Here is a 26,601-nt window from a genome sequence, read left to right on the forward strand (position 1 = left end):
ATCAATAATAAAATCTTTTTTTATATTTTTGTGGCAAGAATGCATATTAAATTAACGATGTTATCGTGCTCTTTCAGTTTAATAAAAGTTAGTAAGCACATTTTTGCTCCTCATTTCAAGTAGTTAGGTTTTCTTCTGAACCCCATCGTTTGGTTAAGATCGTGACCGAATTTATTCCCGCAACGACCCAAGATTTAAGAGTTCTAAATTGTTCTACTATAGCAGCCGTGGCCGACCAACGATGGAATGGTAAGTTCAAGGGTTCAGTAGAAGTGGCGCCATCAACTGTGGGGCCTTAATGTCACGATAACGATGAGGAGCCCAAAGTCACGATAACGATATGATGCCACGATAACGATAATGAAATTATCCATTGAAAATAAATGTTAGAAAAATATAAAATAATGTTGAGGCTTAAGCCACATTATAAATAATATAAGCGGGTGAAAATTATGGCTGAGCCACAGTTAAACGAATTATGCCCAATGAGAGTGCTAGATATTAACACGTTTAATGAGGAGCGTAACTACTTGGTAGATAATAATAATAATAACAGTCACAATGCATTTTAGGATATCAGTATTTAGAGCTGTATTGAAGCTTATGTCATGTTGCCAATATAAATTTTGGAAGTGGTAACGCTGAATTACATTCAAAGTTTATGCGTTAACATGGTCTTTGTTTAATTAATTTACGGAAGCGAAACCATTTGGGATATTTATCCAGAGTAACTTATTAACTTTAGAATTTTCTTTTCATTAAACAAGTTTGTGATACCAGCCACCTAAACAAAAATTTTATGAGACAACTGTTGGAATGTTGTCAGTTTCGGTATTAAATTATAACAGCGTTTGTATGTGAAAACGCAGTAGGTAGTGAATTCTTTCCCTAGTAGTTCGGAGTATTCTGGTTGCATCGACAGCCAGCGTACTCATTATTGTATTCTTTGTGGTATTGTGAGATGGAAGGTCAGGCGACCTTGGAGAAGTTAATGCAGATGATAGAGGACATGAAAGTCCAGAGTGAGAATTTGAGTAGTAAGATGGAGGATACGAAAGGGCAAATGTTAGAAAGTTTTGATAGCAAGATGGAGGACGCGAAAGTCCAGAGGGAGAATTTGAAAGAGGACATGAAGGCTCATAATGAAAGTTTGGATGGTAAGATTGAGGAGTTGCAGTCGAGTTTGAAAGACACTCGGGAGGAGTTACAGTCTAGTTTGAAAGACACTAGTGACGAGTTAAAGAGTAGTATTGAGGATACCCAGGCTAGGTGTAAAGAGTCTAGTGATGAGTTGAAGGCTGGATTGAAGAACGTAGTTCGTGAGACATACACTATGTGCACCGAACTTAAAGAGGAAGTTAGGGGTGAGATAGGTAAACTCAACCAGCGTTTTGATGATAGCCGAGTGGAAATTAGGGATGAAATTGACAAACAATTTGCGGAAGTGCAGGTCAGTTTAAAGAACGATTTCGACAAACAGTTTTCCAAAATCCATGACAGTTTAAAAACCGATATGGACAAGCGTTTTGACGAAAGCCACGACATGTACAGTAGGTTATGTGATAGTCAGGATGAGATGAGAAAGGAACTTGACAAGCATTTACTGGAAAGCCAGGCGGCGCATAAGCAGCTGATCGACAGCCAGGTTGAATTTAAGGACGACATTACACAACAGGTCGTAGAGATGCGGATCTCCAGTGATAAGGAAAAGGGGAAAACGCTAACCATAATAGAGGAACAACGTCAAATATTATCTGCGGACATTCAGTCACTGAACAACAAGGTAGATAAAATTAGTGTGGAATTGGAGAGTCAGGTATTGTCAAAAACCGAAACCATGGAGAAGAAACTGTTGCAAGTTAATGAGGAAGCAATTAGTAAACTCCAAGTGGCTAATGAGGACTCCGAAATTTTAATTAAAGAAATTCAAGAGGAGTTAGTTGAAATGAAAAACGAACATACCAGGGAATTCAACGACAGGCAAGTTAGTATAGAACAGGACTTAAGGGAAATCACGTCAGCCCAGGAAGAGACAGACAAGAAAGTTGGGTTCATTAAGAGCGAAGTAAGCAGTTGGATTAGCAGCGTGGTAGATATGCAGTCCAAGGTGGACAAAGTATTGAGTCAAGCATCGACAGCTGTTAACTCTGACCTCAGTGGTCAATTGCCAAATATCAATCATGTGAATAATAACGGTCAGAGCTCGAATGTAGATACCAGTCGATCTCAAAGCTCAGGGGTCACCAACGTTATTAACATGATCAAGTTACATGAGGACCAGCCCAAGAAATTTAATGGAGGTCCACATACCACGCCGAAGGGGTTTCTTAAGGATCTCAGGGAGTACATCCGGGACGCCAAGATTCCTGGGGAACGTCAGTTGAGGGTAGCTGAAAGATATTTAGAGGGGGCACCACTTTTATGGTTTAAAGGCTTCCGATACCACTTTGATACCTTTGATGAGTTCCAGAGGGCGTTTCTGAATAAATTTTGGAGTACGGAAATTCAGCAGAGTCTTAGATTAGAGCTATACTCACGTCGTTATAATGCAATAGGCCCTACAAAGTTCAGTGAATACTTTATTGCACAAATGGTAAAGTTCAGAGAACTTGAGGCGCCGCCCTCGGAGCAAGAGCTGGTACAGGCCATCCAGAAGCAGTTACCTCCCGAAGTACAAAGGATGCTCATTGCATCAAAGGTAGAGACCCCCATGCAGGCAGAAATGATCCTTAGACAATTGGATCATACCCATAATCAAATAGCACCCAGAGGGGGACGATCACACGAGCAACATGTAAACACTGTTAGCCAGGTCCCAGAGGGAAGTCAAGAGGCACCAGAGCAGGGGAAACCACAGCCGACTGAGCGGAGGCGTGAGTTTCGCAATAACTGGGAACCCTCGCATCCACGAAATGAGGATTGGAAAAGGCGTAGGGGTAATTGGAATTATCCACAAAGGAGGAACCCTTACTGGAGGCGATACGATGGGGACAGAGAAAACCAGAGGAATTTCAGGAATGGACTTAATAACCGCAGGGACTGGGGAAATAATCGAACCCAGAACTTCCGCCGTGATGAGGATGAACGGTACCGTGAACGTGTTCAGTACGCCGACGGGTTAAGGAAGGACCACGAAAGGAAAAAATGGCAGGGGGCTATTCAGCGCCAGGACGTCAACACCGATTGTTTCGGGGCTGAAAGTTTGGAATTCCAGAAGGCACATAGGCAAGACCAACGAAACTCCGGTCTGAACCCGTTTGCGCCGAATTTCGAGCAAGAGTCAATGTCGACTCTTGATAGAAAAAAAAAAACTTCAAATTCCCAGTAGGAGATTTTTCAGAGTCTCTCATCTCAGATTCTGAAGGAGAGACGTCAGATGAGTGGGTGGTCGCACAGATAGATTCGTGGATCATTACCTCTGATGACTTGGTGGAAGACCACTTAAAACAGGAGAGCAATCAAGTAAAGAAACTGCCTTTAATAAATGTCCGCATCTGTAATTTTCATGTCAAAAGTTTGGTAGATACCGGGGCCAGTATCAGCATCATCTCCCAAGCTCTTTTCGACGATTTGAGACAACGAAATAAATTGCCAATTATTCCGGTGTCAAATGTAAAAATTCGAGGGGTCATTCCTGACAAAATTGCTGTTTGTAAGGTACAAACTTATTTGGACGTACAAATTGGAAATTCCACTTTCGCTCATGCATTCGTAGTCATGTCCAAAATGCACTACAATGTAATTTTAGGGGCTGATTTTATCCGTGAGACCAACGCAGTTATTGATTTGAGCAGGAACCAGATAAAGTTCAGGAAAGAAGAGGGAGCAGAAGTCATTACACTAAACGAGGAATTGGGAGAAGATAGAACATTAGAATATGGCGAAGAGGAGGCCCAATGTGTAGACTTTGTAAATTCATTAGAGGGAGTCGCTGGGGAAATTGACAGTGTAGATGACGAAGGGATTCATCATGAAGAGTTACATGACGTCTTGGAAGCTGAGGTTGACACTGATTACGAGGCCTTAATTGGGTTAAAGGTCGCGGAATGCCCTGGTACTGTAGAAGAGAAGGAAAAACTTAGAGCTCTCTTAATGGAATATATATCTGTGTTCGATTCCAAACCGGGTCTAATCCCTAATTTCACATATGCACTAGCTGTTACGGATTGGACACCGTTTAAGAGGAGACCGTACCCTATACCGGACAAGTATTATGCTCAAGCTGCAAAAATTATTAAGGAAATGGAGGAGAACGGGCTAATTTCCAAGCAGCCCACTCCATATTTGAATCCGTTGGTCGGGGTTCAAAAACCGGACGGGTCTCTGCGCGTGTGTTTGGATGCTCGTGCCCTCAACGAACGCCTAGTCCCCGAGCATGACCATGCCCCTCCTATTAAAGAGGTTATTAAACGTTTCAGAGGAAAATCACGTTTTATTAGCGTAGATTTGACTTCCTCATATCATCATATCGGTTTGGAACTCAAGTCTAAATTGTTTACTGGCTTCCTTTTTGACCAACAGACGTATGTCTTCAATCGTCTCCCATTCGGGTTGAAAACCGCCGGTGCAGCTCTCATACGCGCCCTAGATCGATGTCTAACTGATGAAGTTAAAGCCGCTACAACTCGGTATGTCGATGACATCTTGCTAGCTTCATCCAGTTTTGAGGAAAATATCAGGGATTTGAGGAAACTACTGGAGAATTTAAGGGCATCAGGTTTCAAAATCAACTTGAAGAAATCACATTTTTGTCAAAAGGAAGTCCTATTTCTCGGCCATGTCATTGATGGTGAGGGAGTTCGCCCGAACCCGGTGAAGCTCCAAGCCATAGAAAAGTTCCCAAGACCGCTCAAAATTAAGAATGTCAGGCAATTCCTTGGAATGTGCAATTTTTTTTCGGACCATTGCATGAATTACACGGAGGTTGTAGCCCCACTTCAGAGCTTGCTTCATAAGAATAACAGGTGGAAATGGGGTCCCGAGCACGAAGAGGCCTTCAGGAAGACCAAAGAGCTCTTGCTAAACAGCGTTAAGCTAGGGTATCCGGATTTCGAGAAACCCTTTATCGTACAGACTGATGCATCGACCGTAGGAATCGGGGCACTCCTATATCAGGAATGTTTGGACCAGCCTCACAATAGAAATTATTTATCTTTCTACAGCCGAAAGTTGAGATCACACGAAGTCAAATACAGCGTGACCGAATTGGAAATGTTGGCTATTGTTCAGGCATTGCAACATTGGAGGAAAATAATTTATGGTTTTCACATAATCATTAAGACCGACCATAAGGCGCTGACCTTTATAATGAAAACAGCAGTCGCTAGTGAACGAGTGGCTAGGTGGGCCCTGTTCATACAACAATTTGACTTCGAAATTGAGCACTGTTCCGGAAAATCGAACATCTTGGCAGACCTGTTAAGCAGAAACCCTAATGAGGAAGAACACGTCGTGAATCACTTAGATTTAGTTCAGGAAGACCACGATTTCCTATCAGAGTTGAGACAACTGGGAGACTTGCAATTGAGAGATCCTTTCTGCGGAAAAATGATTTCTTTCCTCCGAGGGACACTTCCGGCGGACGATCCACGGTACTTTGCCATCCAGAAATTGTCGAATAACTACTTGTACGTGAATAACATGTTGGTAAAATTCGTGGACAGCGATCACGTGAAATCCCGAATTTTGGTACCACCGCAGCTTCGAAAGGGATTAATCTGGCACGTACACAGGGTTATTGGTCATGGAGGGATTGATAAGGTTGTGTCAACCATTCAAGAAACGTTTACCTGGGTAAATCTGAGGGAAAATGTCAGAGACATCATCATCACATGCGATACATGCCAACGGGTCAAGGCAAACCCTTATCTGATCAGGCAGGCGCCTATTCCTCTCTTACCTTCGCAACCTAAAGAGTTGTTCGCGATGGATATCTATGGGCCGCTCGTGAAAGGAAAGCGTGGGAACAAGTTCGTGCTGGTAACCATTGATGTTTTCTCCAAGTATACGACTCTATTTCCCATGCAAAAAGCTAACACCAAGCTAGTCTTGAGATGTATTTCCCGCAATATCATTCCGGAAATGGGCACGCCGAAATTCCTTCTAACAGATCATGGTCCCCAGTTCACCTCTGCACAGTTCAAAACTGCCCTTCAGAATATGGAAATTCACCACATCCTGAGCAGCGTGAGACATCCTGAGGGAAATCCCAGCGAAAGAGTAATGCAAGTAATTGCAAAATTCTGTAGAATTTATTGCGCCCAAGAACATTTCAAGTGGGTTGATGTGCTACCCCTGATAGTAACTTGTGTAAACAACACCATACACGAATCTATTGGGAAGATTCCCTCTATCGTGCACTTCAATAGGTATCCTGTGAGATCCTGGCATAGTGTCATCCAATGTCCCATCGATCCCCGTCCGTCACAGGAATTATGCATTCAAAGTACGGCAGAACATCTACGTCGGCAGGCAGACCGCAGGTTGCGCAGGGTGAGGAACCGGAGATTCCACCGTCCCTTAGAGGAAGGCGAATTGGTGCTTGTTAGGAGACCCATGATGTCAAAACCGCAGGAAAACATCTATGCTAAATTTGCTCCCTTATATGTTGGGCCTTTCAAGGTGGTCAAAAGTTTCAGGAACAATTCCTACAGAATTCAGAGTCTGGATGGCAGCAGCGAAGCTATATTCAATGCAGCCAACTTAAAGGTTTATCATAGAGCCGAAGAAAGAATTCCACTACAGGATGACGCAGCCTTACCAGCTGGGGAAATGGTCACCGAAGAAGAAGAAGAAGAAGTACAACCCGTAAACATGATCGTCACGTCGAGAGGAAGACAGGTCGAGGCACAACTCCAAGGACAGGCAGGCAGTGGGAGTAAAGAAGAGGAAGACGCTGAATGTTTACAATGTTCATTCTTAAGAGAAGACTTTGTTGATGACATCTGTAACGCAATCCTATTGTTGGAAGAAGAAAACAGGGAAATACGTGAAAGTAACAGAGCCCTACGTCAAGAGTGAGATCGGCTGGGAAATTTTACGTAGAATCATGGTTCATCTGTATCAAATTTCCCATGTATACTTTAGAATTTTGAAGGAATATATCTGTTTAAATATTTCCCCTTTCTGGGTAAACATTTCGTTGTTGTAGGTGGATTATGAACCCATAATTCTACGGTGAGAAAATTTTTTTTTATTTTTCTCAAATATTTATTTGGTATTCAGAAACTACTGTATGTTTGAGGGCAGCCATTTTGCGCTCCCCAGAGCCCGATGTTGCGTGGGAAGGTTCCCGCAAGGCGAGCTCGTGGATTGCCGGGACACCTCGGTGGAACTCGAGTGCCCGACAATTTTCTAAATTAATGAATTCTGCACAACGAGGGATTTTGACAAGATAGTAAAGGAAGAAATAAATAAGCAAAATTATTCATATACCCTCTGTGGAGGTAGTGACACCAGGGACAATTTAGATGCAGTTAAGCCCAAGTGTGTGTTAGCGTGAGAACAGCGAGCTAGTTACACGTGCCAAGGTCGTGGGCAGAAGAAAAACGCGCGAAACGCACGGGCAGAAACAATTTAATTCTCCTGTTGTGGGTGTAGAAAAATTATAAAATTAACATGGAACATAAGTGCAAGTCTGTCCGGAGTTCTGGGACAAGTTTTATCAAAATCGGTTTATTAGAAGCAAATTTGGCAGATTTCACAACCGAGCCTCATAGAGGGGATAGCGTCCTTCCGGAAATTATAAAAGAAACCCCCCACCGTAGATTTTTCAGTGTCGATCTGGAACTTGAGGCCGCGGGAGCTCGTGCCCGTCGTCATTAGAATTTCGCGCCAGATTGACCGACAATATTTCAATACATGTTCGTGGTTAAAGTCCATATATTTAGTAAGAAGAAAAGTGAATTGGAGAAGCTGTGAACGTTTGCAGACGAACTGGGAAGGTGTAGGCTGGTTGAAAAATACACAGCAGATTTTATTTTTATCATTTCCTGTACTCTTGTAAGTGAAGAAGGTCTGGGGGAAGCGATTCAAAATAATTCGATTCCCTTATCGGCCGAACACCTGTTCTTGTTGAAACAACGGGGAGAGAAACCACTCTGGGAGACGCATCAGACAGTTATAGCCGACTGCAGAACGAGGGAAGTTCGTGGTGCGAGTTACAGAGAAAGTGCATTATTTATATGGTAGTTTTAATCTCGTGTGTGTGAAGGGTAGTGTTTGGATGAGTGAGTTTTTAAAAATGAAAATGTTATCTGTAAAAATGAGTGGCTAAGTACGAGGTTGCTGGGATGATGCAATCAGAATGCTGAGAATGTCACCATTGTGCAGGTCTGTCTATTTTGTATTATGTTGTAGTTAGTTTAGTTAGTTACTGTCTGTCCTAACCAAATTTCCAGATGATTGTCGGGTGATATTCGTAATTATCAGGCGAAAGGCGTTGTAAATTTTGGTCAGCGTGTGAAAATTTTCAGTGTGTAAATTTCATGTCAGGAACGGTAAAATGCGACGCTTAAAATTTTGTGTTGAGATGAGATATCATTCAAAGTACGGATTTGTGAACGTTATAAGTGTAAATTTGTCGTGGCGAATATTGTAATCTCAGGTGTCAGTTGCATTCAGAAATGCTGGTTAATAATAATAATAATAATAATAATAATAATAATAATAATAATAATAATAATAATGTCTACCGCGGGATAAGGAAATTCTTCTATGTCAAATCACATTTAACCAGTTATTTTTACAAGGATCGTAAGCATATTTAGATAATGTCAAGAAAATTTGTTAGAGTCACAGTCGTTAATGGGAAGAAAATTTTGAGACATCGTGTATACTTGAATTGCGAAAGGTCGATGTGTGCTCTTGGATTTTTGAGGTTCGAAAGTCGTAATTATAGTAAAGTCAGAGATGTGCTTAATAATGTTGTCGTTTTCACCAGGGGATCGAAGTATGAAAAAGGGTCTTGAAGGAAAAGGGATTGAAAGCGATGGATTTATATGTACGTGGAGATGAGAGAGAAGTGTTACCGCTGGAATCAAGCGATGAGAAAGAGTGTTGAGACATTTTTGTAGAGGAAGTATTTAGGAACAGGCTGTGTGAAACAGGCTGTATTGTTTTCCGCAATCAATCCGAACTTGAGACGACTATGATGTGAAGCATTGTAAATTGATAGAACGATTCCAAGTGAAAACGACTCTAGTAAAATGTAAAGGTCTGGGTAGTAAACATCCAGTGATTTTTGTTAAGATAAGGTACGGCCTCCAGGATTAAAGAGCACTTTGGACACACGGTTGGGTTATATTTAATTTGTTCATTGGAGAGGTCATGGATAAGATGGTTGGAATTGATGATAGGCGATCTGAGAATTTCGAATGTGATGGTGATGATTATTATTTTGAAGGCATCCACTAAAAGGGAAACGTGTGTTGGGAATTTTCATTGGCAGCCCTGACACTTCAGTGCACAGGCTGAGATTGTGTTCGAGGTGGAGAATCGTTCGTCACGTCTATTTATTTTTGAGTTCACATATTATGATGAGGTAGACACTTGTTGTATTTTTTTCGAGAGGTAGGCACTTACCGTGTTTCGACTTGCATTCTTTTGATAAGAGACGTAGTTCCGTCGTGCGTATTTTTTGTCTGACCAGATTCAGTGTTAATGTTGGAGGTTTGTTGGAAATTGCGGTTCGCCTGATATGTTAAGGGAGACGTAGTACGACCCACTTTGACGCCCGACGATAGATTTAGGACGTCACGTGTTTATTCTTGGAGTCATTGGTGATGAGACGTCCTAGGTCACGCCCGACGATAGGACTTGGAAGGCATCATGTATATACTGATTAGGTTTAGGGTGTACAGATTTCAAGTGAGCCCGACGATAGGTCTGGGATGGTAGCTGTACACACTCAAGTCTCGGTTTAGATGTTCCTGTCTTTTATTTCTTTTGTGAAGTGGCCTGGGGGAAGGTAGCAGTTACAGTACGATATGATTTATTGTAGAGGGTCTAGGCGAAGCTCTCATTGAGATAACGGGACTGTTGTTGATAAACGAGGGCTGTCCAAGTGCGGGACATCGACCCGATCTAGATTAAATATTTTTACTGTGTTTCTTCGTGCGTGTTAAGCTGTATGACTTCGAGATGCTAATTTATTTTTACGAACTTCATTGTTTCTCGTTTTAACGTCCGTTTTCGTTTGAGGGTGTGCATATTGACACTCAGCGTTTTAGAATGAGACTTGAGTTGCGAATGCGGTTTCGATTCGTCAGCCAGTGATTTATATCATTTTTAATTTTGTCGTATTTTCATTCTTATTCATAGTAAGTAAGTAAGTAATCACTTTACCAGTAGTGTGTTGGGACAGACAGTAAATAGAGAGATCTGTACTGGTAGCATTGTTGTCAAGGGAAAGAATTCCTTAAATTTGTAGTAAATTTTAGCGTGGACTGGTAAATTTGTTAAGCATAACAAACCCATTTCTAACCTGAAAATCGGTTCAATAATAATATTTTTCAAGTGACTTTTCACTTTTTGATTAACTTCAGTGTTTGGCATTTCTTCTAAATGCATGATTAGTAAGTGTTTCCTGCATTTCGCAGTTTTGTTCCTTTAGAACGACTTAACGTAAGATCCTCCCGGATCATGTGGTTGTTGGTTCCCTCCGAACAGTTGTTTGGGTGATGCACAGTTAGCATCGGGATTAACGTATCACTTAAGGGTGTCATGAATGACAAATACATGGTGGAATTTTAGGTCAATTGTGAATGATGCTGTTAACTTGTAGTGAACACCATGCTTTCCCATAATATTTCGCAACCTATCCAAAGCAACTGATAGTCAGTTTGGTTCGATTAAGGGTCCATTCGGCGGATGTTTCCGTATCCGTGAAGGGTATTTGACTGGTGGATAACCTTAATTAAGAGAAAATCAGGCGTTCTAATTGTTGAAAGTCAGATTTTCCACGGATCGTGTGGATTAACTCTCAGTTCTTGTTTGGAAAAATAGGCGCCCGGTTTTCAGGTCTTCCCCTTTTCAGTTTTTCAGTTTCGCTGTCCACTAACATATTAGCTTCTCTGAAGCAACTCTTCGACATTAGAAGAAACGAAGTGACGTTATGTAATGTGACTGTATTTGGAACTTTTCAAAAATCAATAATAAAATCTTTTTTTATATTTTTGTGGCAAGAATGCATATTAAATTAACGATGTTATCGTGCTCTTTCAGTTTAATAAAAGTTAGTAAGCACATTTTTGCTCCTCATTTCAAGTAGTTAGGTTTTCTTCTGAACCCCATCGTTTGGTTAAGATCGTGACCGAATTTATTCCCGCAACGACCCAAGATTTAAGAGTTCTAAATTGTTCTACTATAGCAGCCGTGGCCGACCAACGATGGAATGGTAAGTTCAAGGGTTCAGTACATAGCACAGCATTATTAATTATCAATCTTTTCTGACCATCTTTTTATCTACTTATTGGCGAGTGTGCTTAACTTCAATTTTTATATTTGTGAAGTGCAGTATAAGTTGAATAAAAAGTAAAAATGCGTAAAACATGAATTTTCATGGTTTTGCATCTTATTTAATGGTATGTGCCGAAGGTACCGTACATGATACCACCTATTATACCTTTTTGTAGACAAAATATTAAAATCGCTCTCTTTGAATTAATGGTGGTAAATTGAGTAAGGACCGGGCGAGTTGGCCGTGCGGTTAGAGGCGTGCAGCTGTGAGCTTGCTTCCGGGAGATAGTGGGTTCGAATCCCACTGTCGGCAGCCCTAAGGTGGTTTTCTCTGGTTTCCCAGTTTCACACCGGGCAAATGCTGGGGCTGTACCTTAATTAAGGCCACGGTCGCTTCCTTCCAACTCCTAGGCCTTTCCTGTCCTATCATCGCCATAAGACCTACTGTGTCGGTGCGACGTAAAGCCACTAGCAAAAAAAATAATACGTAAGGAACAGCATCCACTAGTTGGTTTCCCTTTGGATTGCTTCTTGGACCTGAGGAAGTTACGGAATCGTACGTTAATTCCTACTCTTTCGTTATATCTTATCTGTGGGGATAAAATATGTTCAGAGCTGTTGTCCTCTAATCTCACAAATAGTGAATAAATATCCAGTTACATCCTGTTCAAAGAGAGGCTAAAACAGCATTTCTTTTCTTTTTTTTTTTTTTTTTTTTTTTTTTTTTTTTTTTTTTTTTTTTTTTTTTTTTTTTTTTTTACAAATTGCCTTATGTCAACAGCCTTAGGGCTGCCGACAGTGGGGTTCGAAGCCACTATCTCCGGAATGCAATCTCACCAAGTGCGTACCCCTAACCACATGGGCAACTCGCCCAGTAAACAGGATTTCTAGAAAAGTCCAGAGAAAGAGATCTTCTTACATCACCTTCGCCATGCTTTTCTTTCTCTCTACACTTCAATTATACAGGGTGTAACAAAATTCAATACTCAAACTCCTTGGTTTGATAGAAGTATCGACACTTGCTGATATGATTAAGGATGAAAGTATTACATGTCAATATCCACTGTAATTGGTGGTAGAGAAATTGCAGTCAATCCAAAAATGAGATATCAATGAAGCAAATACTATGGAATTACGTGGAGTACCTAATGATCATTTCATCTTGATAGCCAACCAAACGATGCATTAAATTTGCCTTCAGTCCCAAAAACTTGGCCTGTTTGGAACATATTATTCCAGATACTTGTGTGCTCCTTTCTATTGAAACATTTCAACATAGCTTGCTCCTGTTCTGCATAAATCTCTGACTGAGTCGAAGCTGGTTGCAGAATTGATAACATGACGACTGTGAATCATTGTTGTGATGTACTGTACAGTCAAGAAGTACGTTTACAGACCAAAGCAGAGTCTGCTGTAATCCTGTACAAAAACTGTAATACAAGTTCATTTTCTCAACCTCACCTCATTTGACTTTTTCTGTGGCAGCAGTTTTAGAGCTGCTTATGCTGTATACAGTATGTACAACAGGCAACAGCACATCTTGTATTCCAGCAGGAGGCTGCACTTTTTAACACCTTTTGTAAAGGATTGCAATTAAATTGAAAGGTAGTAGTTTCATTCAATCACAGCAAAATGTTCCTCAGTTATCAATTTCTGACCTATGGTTTAAATGAAATATATTTCTTTTGGTCTCTTCTATCATCCCTAGAAGTCCTCATATGTGAGGAGTTGAATATAAAAGTTAAGATTACATTGTTCATAGTTAAAAGATTAAAGCTATTGTCCGTTCAGACTTCTCTTCTTCAAGATGGTGCAGTTTGTATTATTATCTGTGATTCATCTCGTTTTGTGGCCAGCCAAGCATTGGAATCAGATATGTGCTTGCTAACAAGTTGGTTTTTATTATGTTTTTTGACCAGTGTATAGGAAATATTCTTATGCTAGTTGAGAATTGGAATAGGACCTAAGTTACTATAGAGAAGAAAAATATTCCAGGTTGTTTGTTTGTTTGTTTGTTTGTTTTTGTTTTATGGTGTATGGCATTTAAATGTATGTTAACTTTGCAAAATGGTGAGCTCTGTCAGCTTGTGAACAGGATATGCATACGCCCATCTACCTTATAAAGATATGTATATAGTCTTTTATTCATAAATGAAATTGCATTTATGGAAGACTGCAAAAGGATGAACAGTTCTTACATTAAGCCCCCTCTTAAGTAATTGTCATCGGCTGCAATTCGTATGTGAGTAAACAAATTCTTCAGTAGTTTACATTTTCACACACAATGCTTTATGAATATGTTTCATATGACTTAGTAGCCCATTCTTGGCATGAAACATACGTTAGAGGGGTTAAGCTAGACGGAGTTTAGCCGCCTCATGTCTACGTCGTTCCTCTTCAGATGTAGAAACCTTGTGATTCTCAGCAAGCATATCCCAGGATTGAGTGTTAGTTCCAGCTCTTTTCACAAACAAGTGACAAATCAAATCATATATAGAAAGATAGGAACACACAACGACAGGTCGGTGTGGGAAGCGGGAGCAAACGAAAGACCAAGGTGGGGTCTCCCCTCAAAAATTCCAGTTCTTCTTAATGAATGAAATTTGATTTATACAGTATCAACATGGCTGGAGTAATGCTATATAGGAGAGATCAGAGATGGAGCACATCTCCTTTAACAACAAGGGGCTTTGGACATTGTAGGTCAGCACGTTTTCTTTTCTTCCAAATCTGCACTATTAGTTTGTTCGACACCGAAGCTTCGAACACAAACTTTTGAGATTCCTTGCACGTCCTTCACTTTTTTTTTTTTCCCCCCCTCTCTTTTTGATGGCCATAATTATCTTTCTAATCAGATGCACTAATGACCTCACAGTTTTGCAACTTACAAAACCAATAATGACATCCAGCAGCACTATTGCCAGTTGCAGTAATTCCTTGCCATGACGACATAAGCAGTGTTTGCCGTCGATGGACTTGTTAATAAAAACAAAATTTGTGATTATTTGCATTATTATAGCTTGTACGGTAAAAATATATTTCAATATAAAAGATTGGAATGAGGATTTTATACATTTATGAACACTTGATAGGAAAGTTTGTGAAAAACTTAATAATTACGAATTTCGCCATTATTATTTATCATAAAACTCTTGAAATATAAAAGAATGAAAATTAAATTTTACACGTTGTTATATACAGTTTTTTTCATATAACTACTCCTCTTTTAACCCCATAAATATCACTATGGCGCTGTATACTAAGCCCCGCTGTCCCTGAACTTATAAGTCGAGATTTGAGAGATTCTGTTCAGCAGTTTTCTTGTGATTTAACAAACCAACAGACAAAAATTGTACTGCACCTAGACCTAACCTGAGATAAAATTGAAGTATGAGTTAATAATTTGAAGTGTACAGGTGAAATTACAATTTTATTTATATAGATGGTCGTATTCATATTGTGTTCTGCCCCTGTTCTGTAGCCGTGAAGTGTGACCATGTTACCCTTGTGTCTAGTCTCTTAACAATCTGGTGAGCTTGTACGGACTTGGTGATATAGTAACATGCACTGTGGTATCTGAACTAGTATAAGAAGAAATAATTCACTATGTTACTACTGTGTTTATGGAGGTTCATAATACAGAATGTGACAAAGTCACATGGAAAAATTGTGGGGTTGGATTCTTCATATGTGGGTTGAATAAACCCAGGTCCAGAAATTCGTAATTTCCAAGATATCACATTCTTAGCACTAATATTCATGCACAACTGTGCCCCTGCACATTGTTGTTTTTGTGTCCATGAGCACCTTAACACACGCCGTTCTAATCGTGAAATAGGTAGAGGAAGGACCATTGTTTGGCCTCCACACGTTCAAAAACCCATGTGATATCTTTCTGTGAGAGTACTTTGGCGAACGCAGCTTTGTGTCAAACAATACGTATGAAATGAGATGAACACAAACCTGCACTTCCTGTAAGGTGATCAGCAGAGTGTATCATTACAGGAATTCTTAACATTCCAGCTTCTGATACCTCAGTTAATTATGAATTTCCAGAGCCTTGTTTTTATGCATATGCGCAATCCAACCCTGCAATCTTGCTGTTTTGAAACAATGCTGTAGGTCAGAAACATGTCGAGTTCTTGTGTTTTGTGATTATTGGAGAATGATTGCAACATTCATGGTATATACAGAACATAGTGATGTGTGTTTGTGGTGGTAAGTTAAGTCCTGGACATCTGTGATGCAAGAAGAAGATCAAGTTGTTTAAAGGAAATGTTGATGAGGGTAAGTTGACAGACCTAAGTTTATTGTAGTTGTTTTAGTGTTCTTCTCTTGGATTTTTTTTTGGCTTTTGTGTACCTTTGGTTCAATGTGAGAGTTTTTTTTTAGGAGCACCTTCAGGTTTTTTTAAATATTGCCTTTTTAAATTTGCACATTGCTTTAGTGTTGTATTCATGTGCATGTATTTAGATTATTTGAACAATTCCAAACTGTCAGAAGTCCCCAAGTTAGTTTCCATTATATTGAGAATTGGTTTCTTCCTGGGTTGTTTCCTGTATGTAGGTTTCTTTCAAGTTGTCTTTTTATCTTGAAGGTCAGTTATTTTCAGAAGTTGAGTAGAGTTCTATTGTAGTTACTGTTTGTTTTTGCATCTACTCCAATGTAATACACCATTGAATGCATTACGTATCTTAATTTTTTAAATCCTTAAATCCAGGAAAACCTTTGCTGGTGAATATAATGCACACCTTTTCTAAAAGTACACTTTGCAGTTGAAGGAGGCATCATAAGATTTTCTCTTCCTCTAATAAACACGAGTTGACACAAAACAGCAAACTTGTGAACTTCTTACTAATACAGAGCAACAATGATTTAATCTAACCCACTCGTTTACAAGTGATATCTGCCAAGCTTTTTCTTCAGGTACTCCATCTTTCCCTGTCATCTTTCATTCCAGCAACACACTCCAGTATCATTTCATTTCGTCTGTCATTGCCCCAGAGGACTGTGACAGGTTTTGGCAGCCAGCACAATTTCTATCCTTGCCGCTAGATGGGGTCTTCATTCATTCCTTTCCTGACCCAGCCGAATGACTGGAAACAGGCTGTGGGTTTTTTTTTTTCCTTGCTCTTTTGGTTTATTCGACACTCTGTGTTTGTTAAAAGTTGTATAGGCCAATGTTAAAACTAAGAATAAAATAAAACTAGTGAACTGTGTTACAAGTTTGTCATTAATGACTAATTGATTAATATTTATATTAATAATAAAATTGGAAGTAGTGAAATCACTAGTGAAAAGTGTGTAAAAGACAGGAAAACATGAACCCACAATAATAGTTTTCATCGGTAGCTTGCCACAAAATCTCATGGCACATATATGCTATATTTCAAATTTGTTTGAGTCTGTATGCAAATATAATACATAACACAGTTTTCAAGACAACATTTCTCCTAAAATATTTATTATATCATGTAAATGTACAGTATATTTGAGAGAAGATTAGTTCTTTATGAACCCAGCTAGATAGCTGCAGTCACTTAAGTGCAGCCAGTATCCAGTATTCGGGAGACAGTGGGTTCGAACTCCACTGTCGGCAGCCTGCAGATGGTTTTCCTTGGTTTCCCATTTTCACACCAGGCAAATGCTGGGGCTGAACCTTAATTAAGGCCACGGCCGCTTCCTTTCAACTCCTAGACCTTTCCTATCCCATCGTCGCCATAAGACCTATCTGTGTCGGTGCGACGTAAAGCCACTAGGGGAAAAAAAAAAAAAAAAAAAAAAAAAAGCTATGGTCTGTAACCTCTCGTTAGGTGAAAATAGACGATGCCATTTGAGACACAGATTCCCCTGTACATCCAGCAACTTAATGTATATATTACTTAAATTAACTATAAAGTTAATAACAGCTATATTCAACAAGGTTGGGAAAACATTCACTCTGATCTGTGCACTGTGTTGTGAGATTCAAATGAGTACCACTACTTACTGTAAAAGATACATCAATAATGTACAGCTCTAGTTAATCTGAGCAATTTAGCAGTCATTTTTCAATTCAATTCTCAAGAAGCAAGTAGCCATCACTCCCAATAGAGAAATTCAGAGCTTCATGGAACAGACTCGTAACATGGCAGTATGATTGACATAGCTCACCCTAGAATTGATACACAAGTAACTTGCTTGCTATTCCATCTCCGTTGCTAGTTATCTAGCTTATAACAGTTACAATATGTTTTGAAGAACTAGATACATCCTCCACCCTTTTACTTATTATTTTAGGGAACACTCTACATAGTGATAATACAGTCTTTTTAATAGTTAATAACGTATTTGCATTTTCATTGGTTTCAGCCTCCTTATGCATTCAAAAGATTCTTTGTGAATATCTAGTAAAGCAAGCCTGTTTTTACATTCAAATGCAAAGAAAGCAAGATATCTTAAAGATTTGTTTGGATTGGGGTACACTTGCCTTCAAGTAACACAGTCATAAATCCATAGCCGTCATAGAGGTGATTTTCCGTAATATTCAACTGGGTTGGTGCTCATTGTATCGCCCACAGTGGTTGGCAAATACATAATATATAGTGCTGTTGTTTTACGATGAAACTTCGCAACATGAGAAGCTAGATGTACAAAATGTCCCAGCAGAAGTTGCTTCTAAGGCTTGTATCACAACGTGTATGCGACTTGCATAACCCTTTCCACACGTCGAGGTCTGCTCTATATTCGCCCTCTACATCGAAAATCGCTTATAAACTCATATCGGGTCATTTCAATATGTGCCTATGCAGAAAGATAGCTGCATGTGTGCTGAACCCTCGCTTGTTAAACCTCGGAACTTTGAGCAATTTTTCTCCCAGTACAGCTAGATATTCCTTAGAGTGCAGCCCAGCTATCATGGTGTCAACAAGTAGATCGTGTCAGAAAGTTGTGGCAGGATGAGAGTAACGATATTTTCAGTAGCAACATTGAGGATACAGTACTAAGAACAAGGATCTCTGTACAGGTCGTTTGTCCTATGGCAAGGTCCGGCTCCATGGCTAAATGGTTAGCGTGCTGGCCTTTGGTCACAGGGGTCCCGGGTTCGATTCCCGACAGGGTTGGGAATTTTAACCATCATTGGTTAATTTCCCTGGCATGGGGGCTGGGTGTATGTGTTGTCTTCATCGTCATTTCATCCTCATCACAACACGCAGGTTGCCTACGGGCGTCAAATCAAAAAGACCTGCACCTGGCGAGCCAAACCCGTCCTGGGATTCCCCGGCACTAAAACCCATACGCCATTTTCTATGGCAAGGTGCATAACGACTGTGCAGTGTGTACCATTAATAAAGTGAAAGGAATGCGCCTTCTTCTTCCTCTTAGCATTTATCCCGCTTAATTGCAGGGTCTGCTCTTCACTTCTTTTTTCCACTTGATGCGGTCTTGTGCGTCTTTAGGAGAGACTTTCACCACATGCATGTCCTCCCGCAGAGTGTGGAATCAGCGTTTTTATGGTCACTCTCGTGGTCTGCAACCCTCAGAACTTAAGTTTAATGCCCTTCTCGCAACTGAACTGTTTCTGCATGGCTGTGGTCATACCATTGCAAATGATTCTCTTGCATTTTCTCAGGGACTAGCGCCCCACCAAATGCCATCCGAAAATTCTCGTTTCTGATGTGCAATAACTCACTTATTATTTTATTTGGTTTAATCAAAGTTCAATACAGACCCATAAAATGAAATTCGTTTCTCTAGGTGATCTAGTCTAGCGAGTCCCATTGGCCAGTGAAGTATCTTGATCTCCATGACATGCAACTGTTGTTTGTGTCTCTTTGTGACTGGCCAACACTCGGTTCCATACAGTGCCACTAGCCTAATGATGGTTTTTATAGATTTTGCATTTCAGATACATTGGCTTTGCACCTTGGGGTTTCTTTGAAAAGGTTTCACATATTGAAAAACTATAAAACTCAGTAGTAAGGTCTTAATCATTTAAGTGTATAACTAAATTGTTTATATTATTTTGTGTGTTTTAAGCTATAAGTGAGTTTTTGGCATATTTTTGCCACAAATGCTTGCAAGTGGGCTGAAAATAAATTTTCTCCACCAGTGAGTGGAAAGGGTTCTGAAGTATTTGTTTGAACAGCAAATTTATTTAGTGGAGTGTTACTTCAAAGAAGATAGCTATAGAAGATGTGTTTGGAGATTTGCTCATAAATATCCTGACTAGCATTCCTACAAAATCTTGAATTGATGAAAAATTATGTTCAACAGATTCAATTTGTGATGTACAGGGGAAGGGGAAAGAACATGTTTTAATTGAAGAAACATTATACTATAAAAAGCAAGAACAGATTTTTGAATAAAAATTCTCTAACCATGCTGTCATAATGTACTACAGTCAGGGAAAGGTAGCCTTGTAGATGATGAAGCATTCATTCAATGATGAACAAATTTAAGTGCTACTGCTTTATACCAATGTCCCAAAAATGGGATGGCACAAAGAAAATTGTACTTCTTATCCATATAGTAATAATAGGCAGCTGATGCTCCATTTGCACTTTGCAAACATATTGTTGATACCAGAATGAGCTTCATAGATTCACTCTTAAGAAAATAAGCTCAGCTTTAAAGATCAGTTGCAGAACCTAACAAAAACACATGGGAAGAGTATAAAACTAAACATAAAGCTCTTATGTTTTCTATTGCAACTGTTACCAGTTTGACTAACATGACAGTAAAAAATACCCCTATATTTGTAAGCAATATATAAAAAAATTATTTTGCATCTCAAAAATGGGACACTGGCAGATGAGTTAAATTTCATACGGGACAAGAACGTCTTACCCTAGAAATGAATTGCTCTTTCAGTGGTGGTGGTGTTAATGGTTTTAAGAGGAAATACTGGCTTACCATCCTCTAATAGCACTCATCACCCTATGTCGCCCGTCATTGAAGAATTTTTAGGCCAAGAAAGAATCGCAGAGTCCGCATATTTATGTTGAATTTATTATGGTCAAATGCGTCTTCAGATGCTTATTGAAGATAACATTAAGAAGGATATTTAATCCTGATTACATTATATATGTATGTTTACACAGTTTATTTCACACACATTGTAAATCTTGCGTTCATCTCAGTAATGCTGTGACTTTCTCTTTTTGGTATAATATTGGAAACTTGTAGAACAGTAAGCTGCTGACAATGTATTGCATTTAGAAGGCTAACAGCTCTTTAAGTAGAACATCCTGCATGATAATACTGCGGTTAAATAAAATAAGGTGATAAACCATGGATACGGAGGGTGGGAAGAAGAGATGTAGTGCCTCAAACATATCGCAAGAATCCCAACTATATGAACCGTCTGACATAGCATGTTGGGAACAACTTGTTAGATCAAAACGTTTAACTGCACCCTCAGATTTACAATTAGAATGAATATATCTTTAGTGAGATAGCTTGTTTAAACAGAAGTTTAGAATGTCTAATGATATTTCTCATTTTTATTCCCACATCTAACATGATCTCTTTCGTTGACTACATGAAAAGCTGCTGCCGTAATGAGCGTGTTTGGTTCAACATATGCATGTGAACAGATTTCTTCTGCCCTAAAAATCTGCAAAATTAAGATCTATTAATTATAATTGTAAATCTGAGGGTGCAGTTGATTTTTTTTTAAATATAAGAAGTCCGTAAGCTAAATATTTAACATGCCGTGTCGGACAAAAAGCCATGGTTCAGCCAGTTGGGATGCTTGCGATATCTTTGAAGCACTACATCTCTTCTCTCTAGCTTCGGTATCCATGGTTTTATCACCTTATTTTATTCAACTGCAGTATTATCATGCAGGATATTGTACTTACGAGCCGCAGACCGTGGTTTACTCTCGAGGCAGCTCTTTGAATACGTGTACCGTGCACGCTTACAATGCTCAGTCGAGTCTTGTGCGCACACTGCTAGAGAAGTACTCTGTGGACACAACTGATTTAGATAGTGTGTGCTAACCATTAGCTTAGTTCACAGAAACGTTACGTGGTAAAAATGTAAGGCGTGAAAAGAACAATGTTACATCATGTGATCTTGAAAAAGAAATGTGTAGCTGTAATAGCCTTGAACTAAGGAATCTGAATTAAAGGGACCACTGATTGGGACCCTCCGAGTATGTAGCTGTGAGGAAGATATTAATGACATAAAAACAGGCATGAGGTGTTTTAAATGGGCAAACATCTGTAAAGGAAAAACTGCTTGGTTACATCCCAACATACTCAGATCTTTTGTACCTCCCTCCATATGTCCTGCCCTTCTTTGGCCTTGTTCTGCTCAACATACATCTTTCTCTTTTCCCCTGTACTGACTTCACTCTTTATTTCATTCTCAAGACTTTCTTCTTGTCTCATATTGAAATTCTAGTGAAGATCGACCAAGTCAGTTCGCTGTGCAGTTTGGTTCATTTAGTTGTGAGCTTGCATTCAAAGATGGTGGGTTCAAACCCCATTGTCTGCAGATGTTTTACTGTGTTTCCCATTTTCACACTAGGTCACGGTCGCCTCTTTCCCAGTCCTAGCTCCGCCTTGTTCCTATCACATTGTCCGACCTGTTTGAGTCTGTACAGTGTAAAACCAAAGCAAAATGAGCTAACAGTTAAATCATACTTCAGTCTTAGCTATAAAGATTGTAATAACATTTAAAGAAAGAAAATATTTGAAAATAAGAAATTGGTAGAAAATAGAATAACAAGCATGTCCATGTAGCTGCTCCCTCCAGGATACAGTTCTCCCCATTCCAACAACTGTTTGAATTTATTTTGGCTTCTTTGATTCCATCGGATATTTGTTATAATTACTATCAAACGAAAGCATAAATAAAGACAATGACAAAGATTGAGAAGAAGGATGAATTGCATTGTTAAGGGCACAAAAAATACACACATTATAGATCAGAAAGATATAATAAACTATTTTCACATTACGTCTTTGTCAGTGAGAAAAGATGATTCCTCTAGAAGGGATGGGTAGGCTACTGAAGGGAGTGGACAAGACTTTAACAACAGAAAGGTGGTGGCTAGTGAACTCTACTTTATTCTGAATTCTATTTAATAAAAAGAATTTCATTATGGTCCGTATTGAATCGAGATTTACAGTGCTTATTGAAGATAAAAGGTTTCCACCTATTCAATACATTGATATAGTGATTCAATTAAGACATCACATATTTATTATAAACATTATGGTGTACATTATGGTACCGGTTTCGGCATCTTGCGTGCCATCATCAGCCATTGAGAAAATTATTGCAAGGTATATTGGATGAATACATAAACTATTAGTACAATATAAAATATATACAGAGCATACTATTCTGATTAGCGAGTCTTATTTTTATATATATACATTAAAATATATTTAAGTTTTAATAGGTTAACAGGTTAATACTAATCTCGAACCAGCACGGACCTCTAGCTCGGAGCTAGCAGTATTAACCTGTCCATTCCACCTGACATTGAAACAATTTCTCAAGATCTCAGCCATCAACATACGGCCTCAGCCATACAGTTTTACTTTTTGAACAATATTATGAATGCAGAGTTCAAGCTTAAATCATGTCAACAACTAGAGGTTTTATAATAGTCATACAAAGACTGTGATATTTTAAATACGAAGGAAAATTTGTATACGATGTTAATCTTATAACTATATATTGTGAGGGACTGTTTTACATAAAAACGTACAACTCATACCTTAACCAAAGAACAGAGTTCTAGAAATTATGTATTCAACACGTCAGATGTTATTGAAGGACTAATGATAAATTTTATAAGGAATTCCTTGTACTTTTCTAGGTCAGTTACAGACATTTTTAACTATTAACAGAATTTTTTGACATATAAGATAATATTGTGTTTTAAGACGTATTTAACTTTCTAAAGATTAATTGGTCTTTGCTACTTAATCAAATATATTTTAAAGTATATATATAAAAGTAAGACTCTCTAATCAGAATAGTATGCTCCGTATATATTTTATATTGTACTAATAGTTTATGTATTCATCCAATATACCTTGCAATAATTTTCTCAATGGCTGATGATGGCACGTGAGATGCCGAAACTGGTACCATAATGTACACCATAATGTTTATAATAAATATGTGATGTCTTAATTGAATCACTATGTCAATGTATTGAATAGGTGGAAACCTTTTATCTTCAATAAGCATTGTAATTCTGAATTCTACTCGTAGAGCAAACATCAGATAATGTCAGCTTTACCACTCTTCTCGCCCACCATTCCCATCCAGAGGGACTCTTCTCCCTCTTCCACTTCCTTGCCAAAGTAAGTCATTTCCCATTATCCAACCTGATTCACTGAATACTCTAAATGTATACTAGTGTTTGGGACTTCCGCAGTCATGGCTGTTAAAGAAAAATAGGTTCACTGATTTCATTCTGAGTGCTTGATCACTCCAATCGTGACTGAACTTAGAACATGAACTAATTCATTGCAAATATTTTTTATTGATTCATTACCATAAATATCAGTTCCAATAATGTTAATAGATGTACATCATAATTACAAAATGGTGTCAAATCAGATAATTTCAGTTCCTACCTTCAGTCATACCTCCACTGTGTTGTCAAAACTTGCCAAGTTCTTTCACTCCCACATGTGATGTGATGACAAGTCCAATAGTGAAATGCAGTTTTTCCGACTGGATGCATGCAAACGATAGGCTGAGTCGAATATTAACCAGAATTATAATTTCATATTTTAGGGATTCAGCCGAGAGATGTGAAAGCGACATTTAGAAACATTACAAGATATTAGAAACATATTTTTCCCCTTGAATCTGTCCTCAAGGAAAGAACAGAGAATTGTTAGCAGCCAGTCGAACACGAACTCCTCTACTCGTACATTATTGTTGAATCACTATGGCATCAGTGTTTCTTTGAGTGGTTCAAACAAATGATAATCACGGTGTTGTAAGGAGGGTGTTCTGGTGGTGTCAAGTGATTGCACATCAGAACAGCAGTATGGGACTTAGTAGTAGGCAGCATTCACTATTCTTTGTTCAGCCTCTCTTCTGCTGCTCCATGCTCACTCATTTGGATTCAGGGGTATAGTGATGTTTCACCTCAGGTGACTGTATGGAACAAAAGATCCTCTTCTTGCTTCTCATAGTGAGTGAGGAGCTTCTGGCAGTCAAGGCCGTCGCTCCCCTCCTGCAACTTATTCCCATTCCAGATGCAATTTGGGAAATCTTTGTGGCCATCTGCTTCAGTAAGGTCACGAGCAATACAAACTTTTTCTTCTGTGACACTTTTCCAGGGCCATCATTGGTGTAGTTAGTTTTCCACAGCTTGCTGTGCCAATCAGACACTTGCATCTCTGGACGGGTTTGTGCCCCGAACTGTCCCTTCAGTCTTCTCAGAATTTCAGCAGGTTTGACAGCACCTTGATGTGTCTCTTGCTCGCTGACACGTGTGTTCTGATCCTCTCAGTACTTTAGTTGCTAGTTGAAAATTCCGGTTTATATTTGATCCGCCTCGTATTTGACAATCAGGATGACAATTAGGAAACATGTCTAGATTTTTTGGGTTATGGATATTTCTGTCCCATCATAGTCACAGAGTTAATAATGGGAGAAATGTTGTTCTCAGTTATACTGATAGTTTGGTTAATTGATCAAATATACTAAGTATGTTAATTTTAAGTTTTCTCTGGTTTTCTACATACTTGACTCTGTTTTCTTTTCTCTTTTTAAGTATCTTTTTTGTTGTTTGTCTTTCTTCAGACGCCTGCCCCCATTGGCTTTGTTCAGAGAACACCCGATCAGAATCGTGGCGGAGATGCTGAAGCTCGCCAGGGGGGACTTAAGACGAAACTCTTTCATGCCTTGGGCCTTCATTCGTGAGGCACTGTCCGTTACATAGAATGGAAGATGTGAAGAGGTTTACATTCACCACATCACACCTTTCTTTATTGTGAATGTTGAAGGAAATCAGTGGATCAGTTTTTCAAGTAGGCTTAAGGAATAAAAGCCTGAATTAACATTCCTTTTCTCAGGCACACGAAATGGCCATCTAGGATAGACAGGTGTTATTTTAGAATATATGTCTCCCTTCACCTTTTCCTTCTCTTTTCCAAGCCATTAAGAGTTGAATGAAGATATCTCAAGTCAAGCCAGTAAATTCCTTGACTGATCTTATAAATAGTTTATTGTTTACCTTCGACATTATTGGCCCTCATCACGTACAAAGTAGTCCCGTTTGGAAGCTAGATTCACCTTTTCATTTGCAATTTTAATTTTGCGAATAGAAAAAAGGGTGCAGATTGTTCCACCGAGGTCATAACCCACAGTCAGGAGAACAGTATGGACAAGTGCATTGTCATGGTGAATGAGCCAATGATCAGGTCAGCCCTCCCGTAATTGTTTCAAAACTTTGGTGAACAAAGAGTGAACAGTTTGTCTGTTTTTACAGACAGTCTGATGCACTTATAGTGGTATTTTCTGGTTTTTAAGTGGACATTCGTCAACTAGGGCGATGTTCCATCCCTCTTAAAGCAGGAAAACCAGTCCAATGATTGGGAATGTCCCATAATTTGCTCCCCAGTGGCAACTGTGTTCACATAAATTTTCAGTTTCACTATTAGGAGAGAACACAATGTAGTGTCACTCTTGATGCACACTGACACTTTGTAGCATGAATGGTACTGCTCTTGGTGGGTAACAATGACAACAAAATTATGACTGAATGCTGAGTTGGCGTTCCGAGTTCAGGCTAGTCTTCAAACTTAGTGAATGTATCAAGCAGGGTAGTGAAACTTGATGGAGTGTGTTCTCGGTTGATTCGGAATCTTCATTTTATATCTTGGTCTAGCCTGATTCAGAGACGAAAAAACTTGTCCTTCAGAACCTGTCAGAGTGATTGAGCTCTCCCTGCCCCCCCGTCCTGGTCTAAGGTTAGCGAGCCTTCCTTTTGCCTGGAGGCCTTGGGTTCCATTTTCGACCACGTCACAGATTTTTACATGGCCTTGGTATACAAAGCCAAGAATAACAGCTGAAAAGATTTGTCATGCTGACCACGCATCACTTTGTAATCTGCAGGCCATAGAGCTGTGTGGTGATCGCTTGGTCGGCCAAGGGCCATCAATGCTGCAGCAC

The 26,601-nt window shown here is 39.3% G+C and overlaps 1 protein-coding gene across 6 annotated transcripts in view; it reads left to right on the top strand.

Annotated features, from left to right (window-relative positions):
• Positions 1–26,601, top strand: part of Klc (kinesin light chain) — a 416,901-nt gene that overhangs the window by 319,004 nt on the left and 71,296 nt on the right. For 5 of the 6 annotated variants that reach the window (XM_067155483.2, XM_067155488.2, XM_067155489.2 and 2 more), the window contains one exon: positions 25,231–25,604. The exons of the other annotated variant lie outside the window; for it this stretch is intronic. In XM_067155483.2, coding sequence (XP_067011584.1) covers positions 25,231–25,350 — 120 coding nt within the window. In that variant the 3' untranslated portion in view covers positions 25,351–25,604. Of the gene's footprint in view, positions 1–25,230; positions 25,605–26,601 lie in introns of those variants that run through there. 6 annotated transcript variants of the gene reach the window in all.

This window comes from Anabrus simplex, chromosome 11 (assembly GCF_040414725.1).
Source record: "Anabrus simplex isolate iqAnaSimp1 chromosome 11, ASM4041472v1, whole genome shotgun sequence".
Lineage (NCBI taxonomy): Eukaryota > Metazoa > Arthropoda > Insecta > Orthoptera > Tettigoniidae > Anabrus > Anabrus simplex.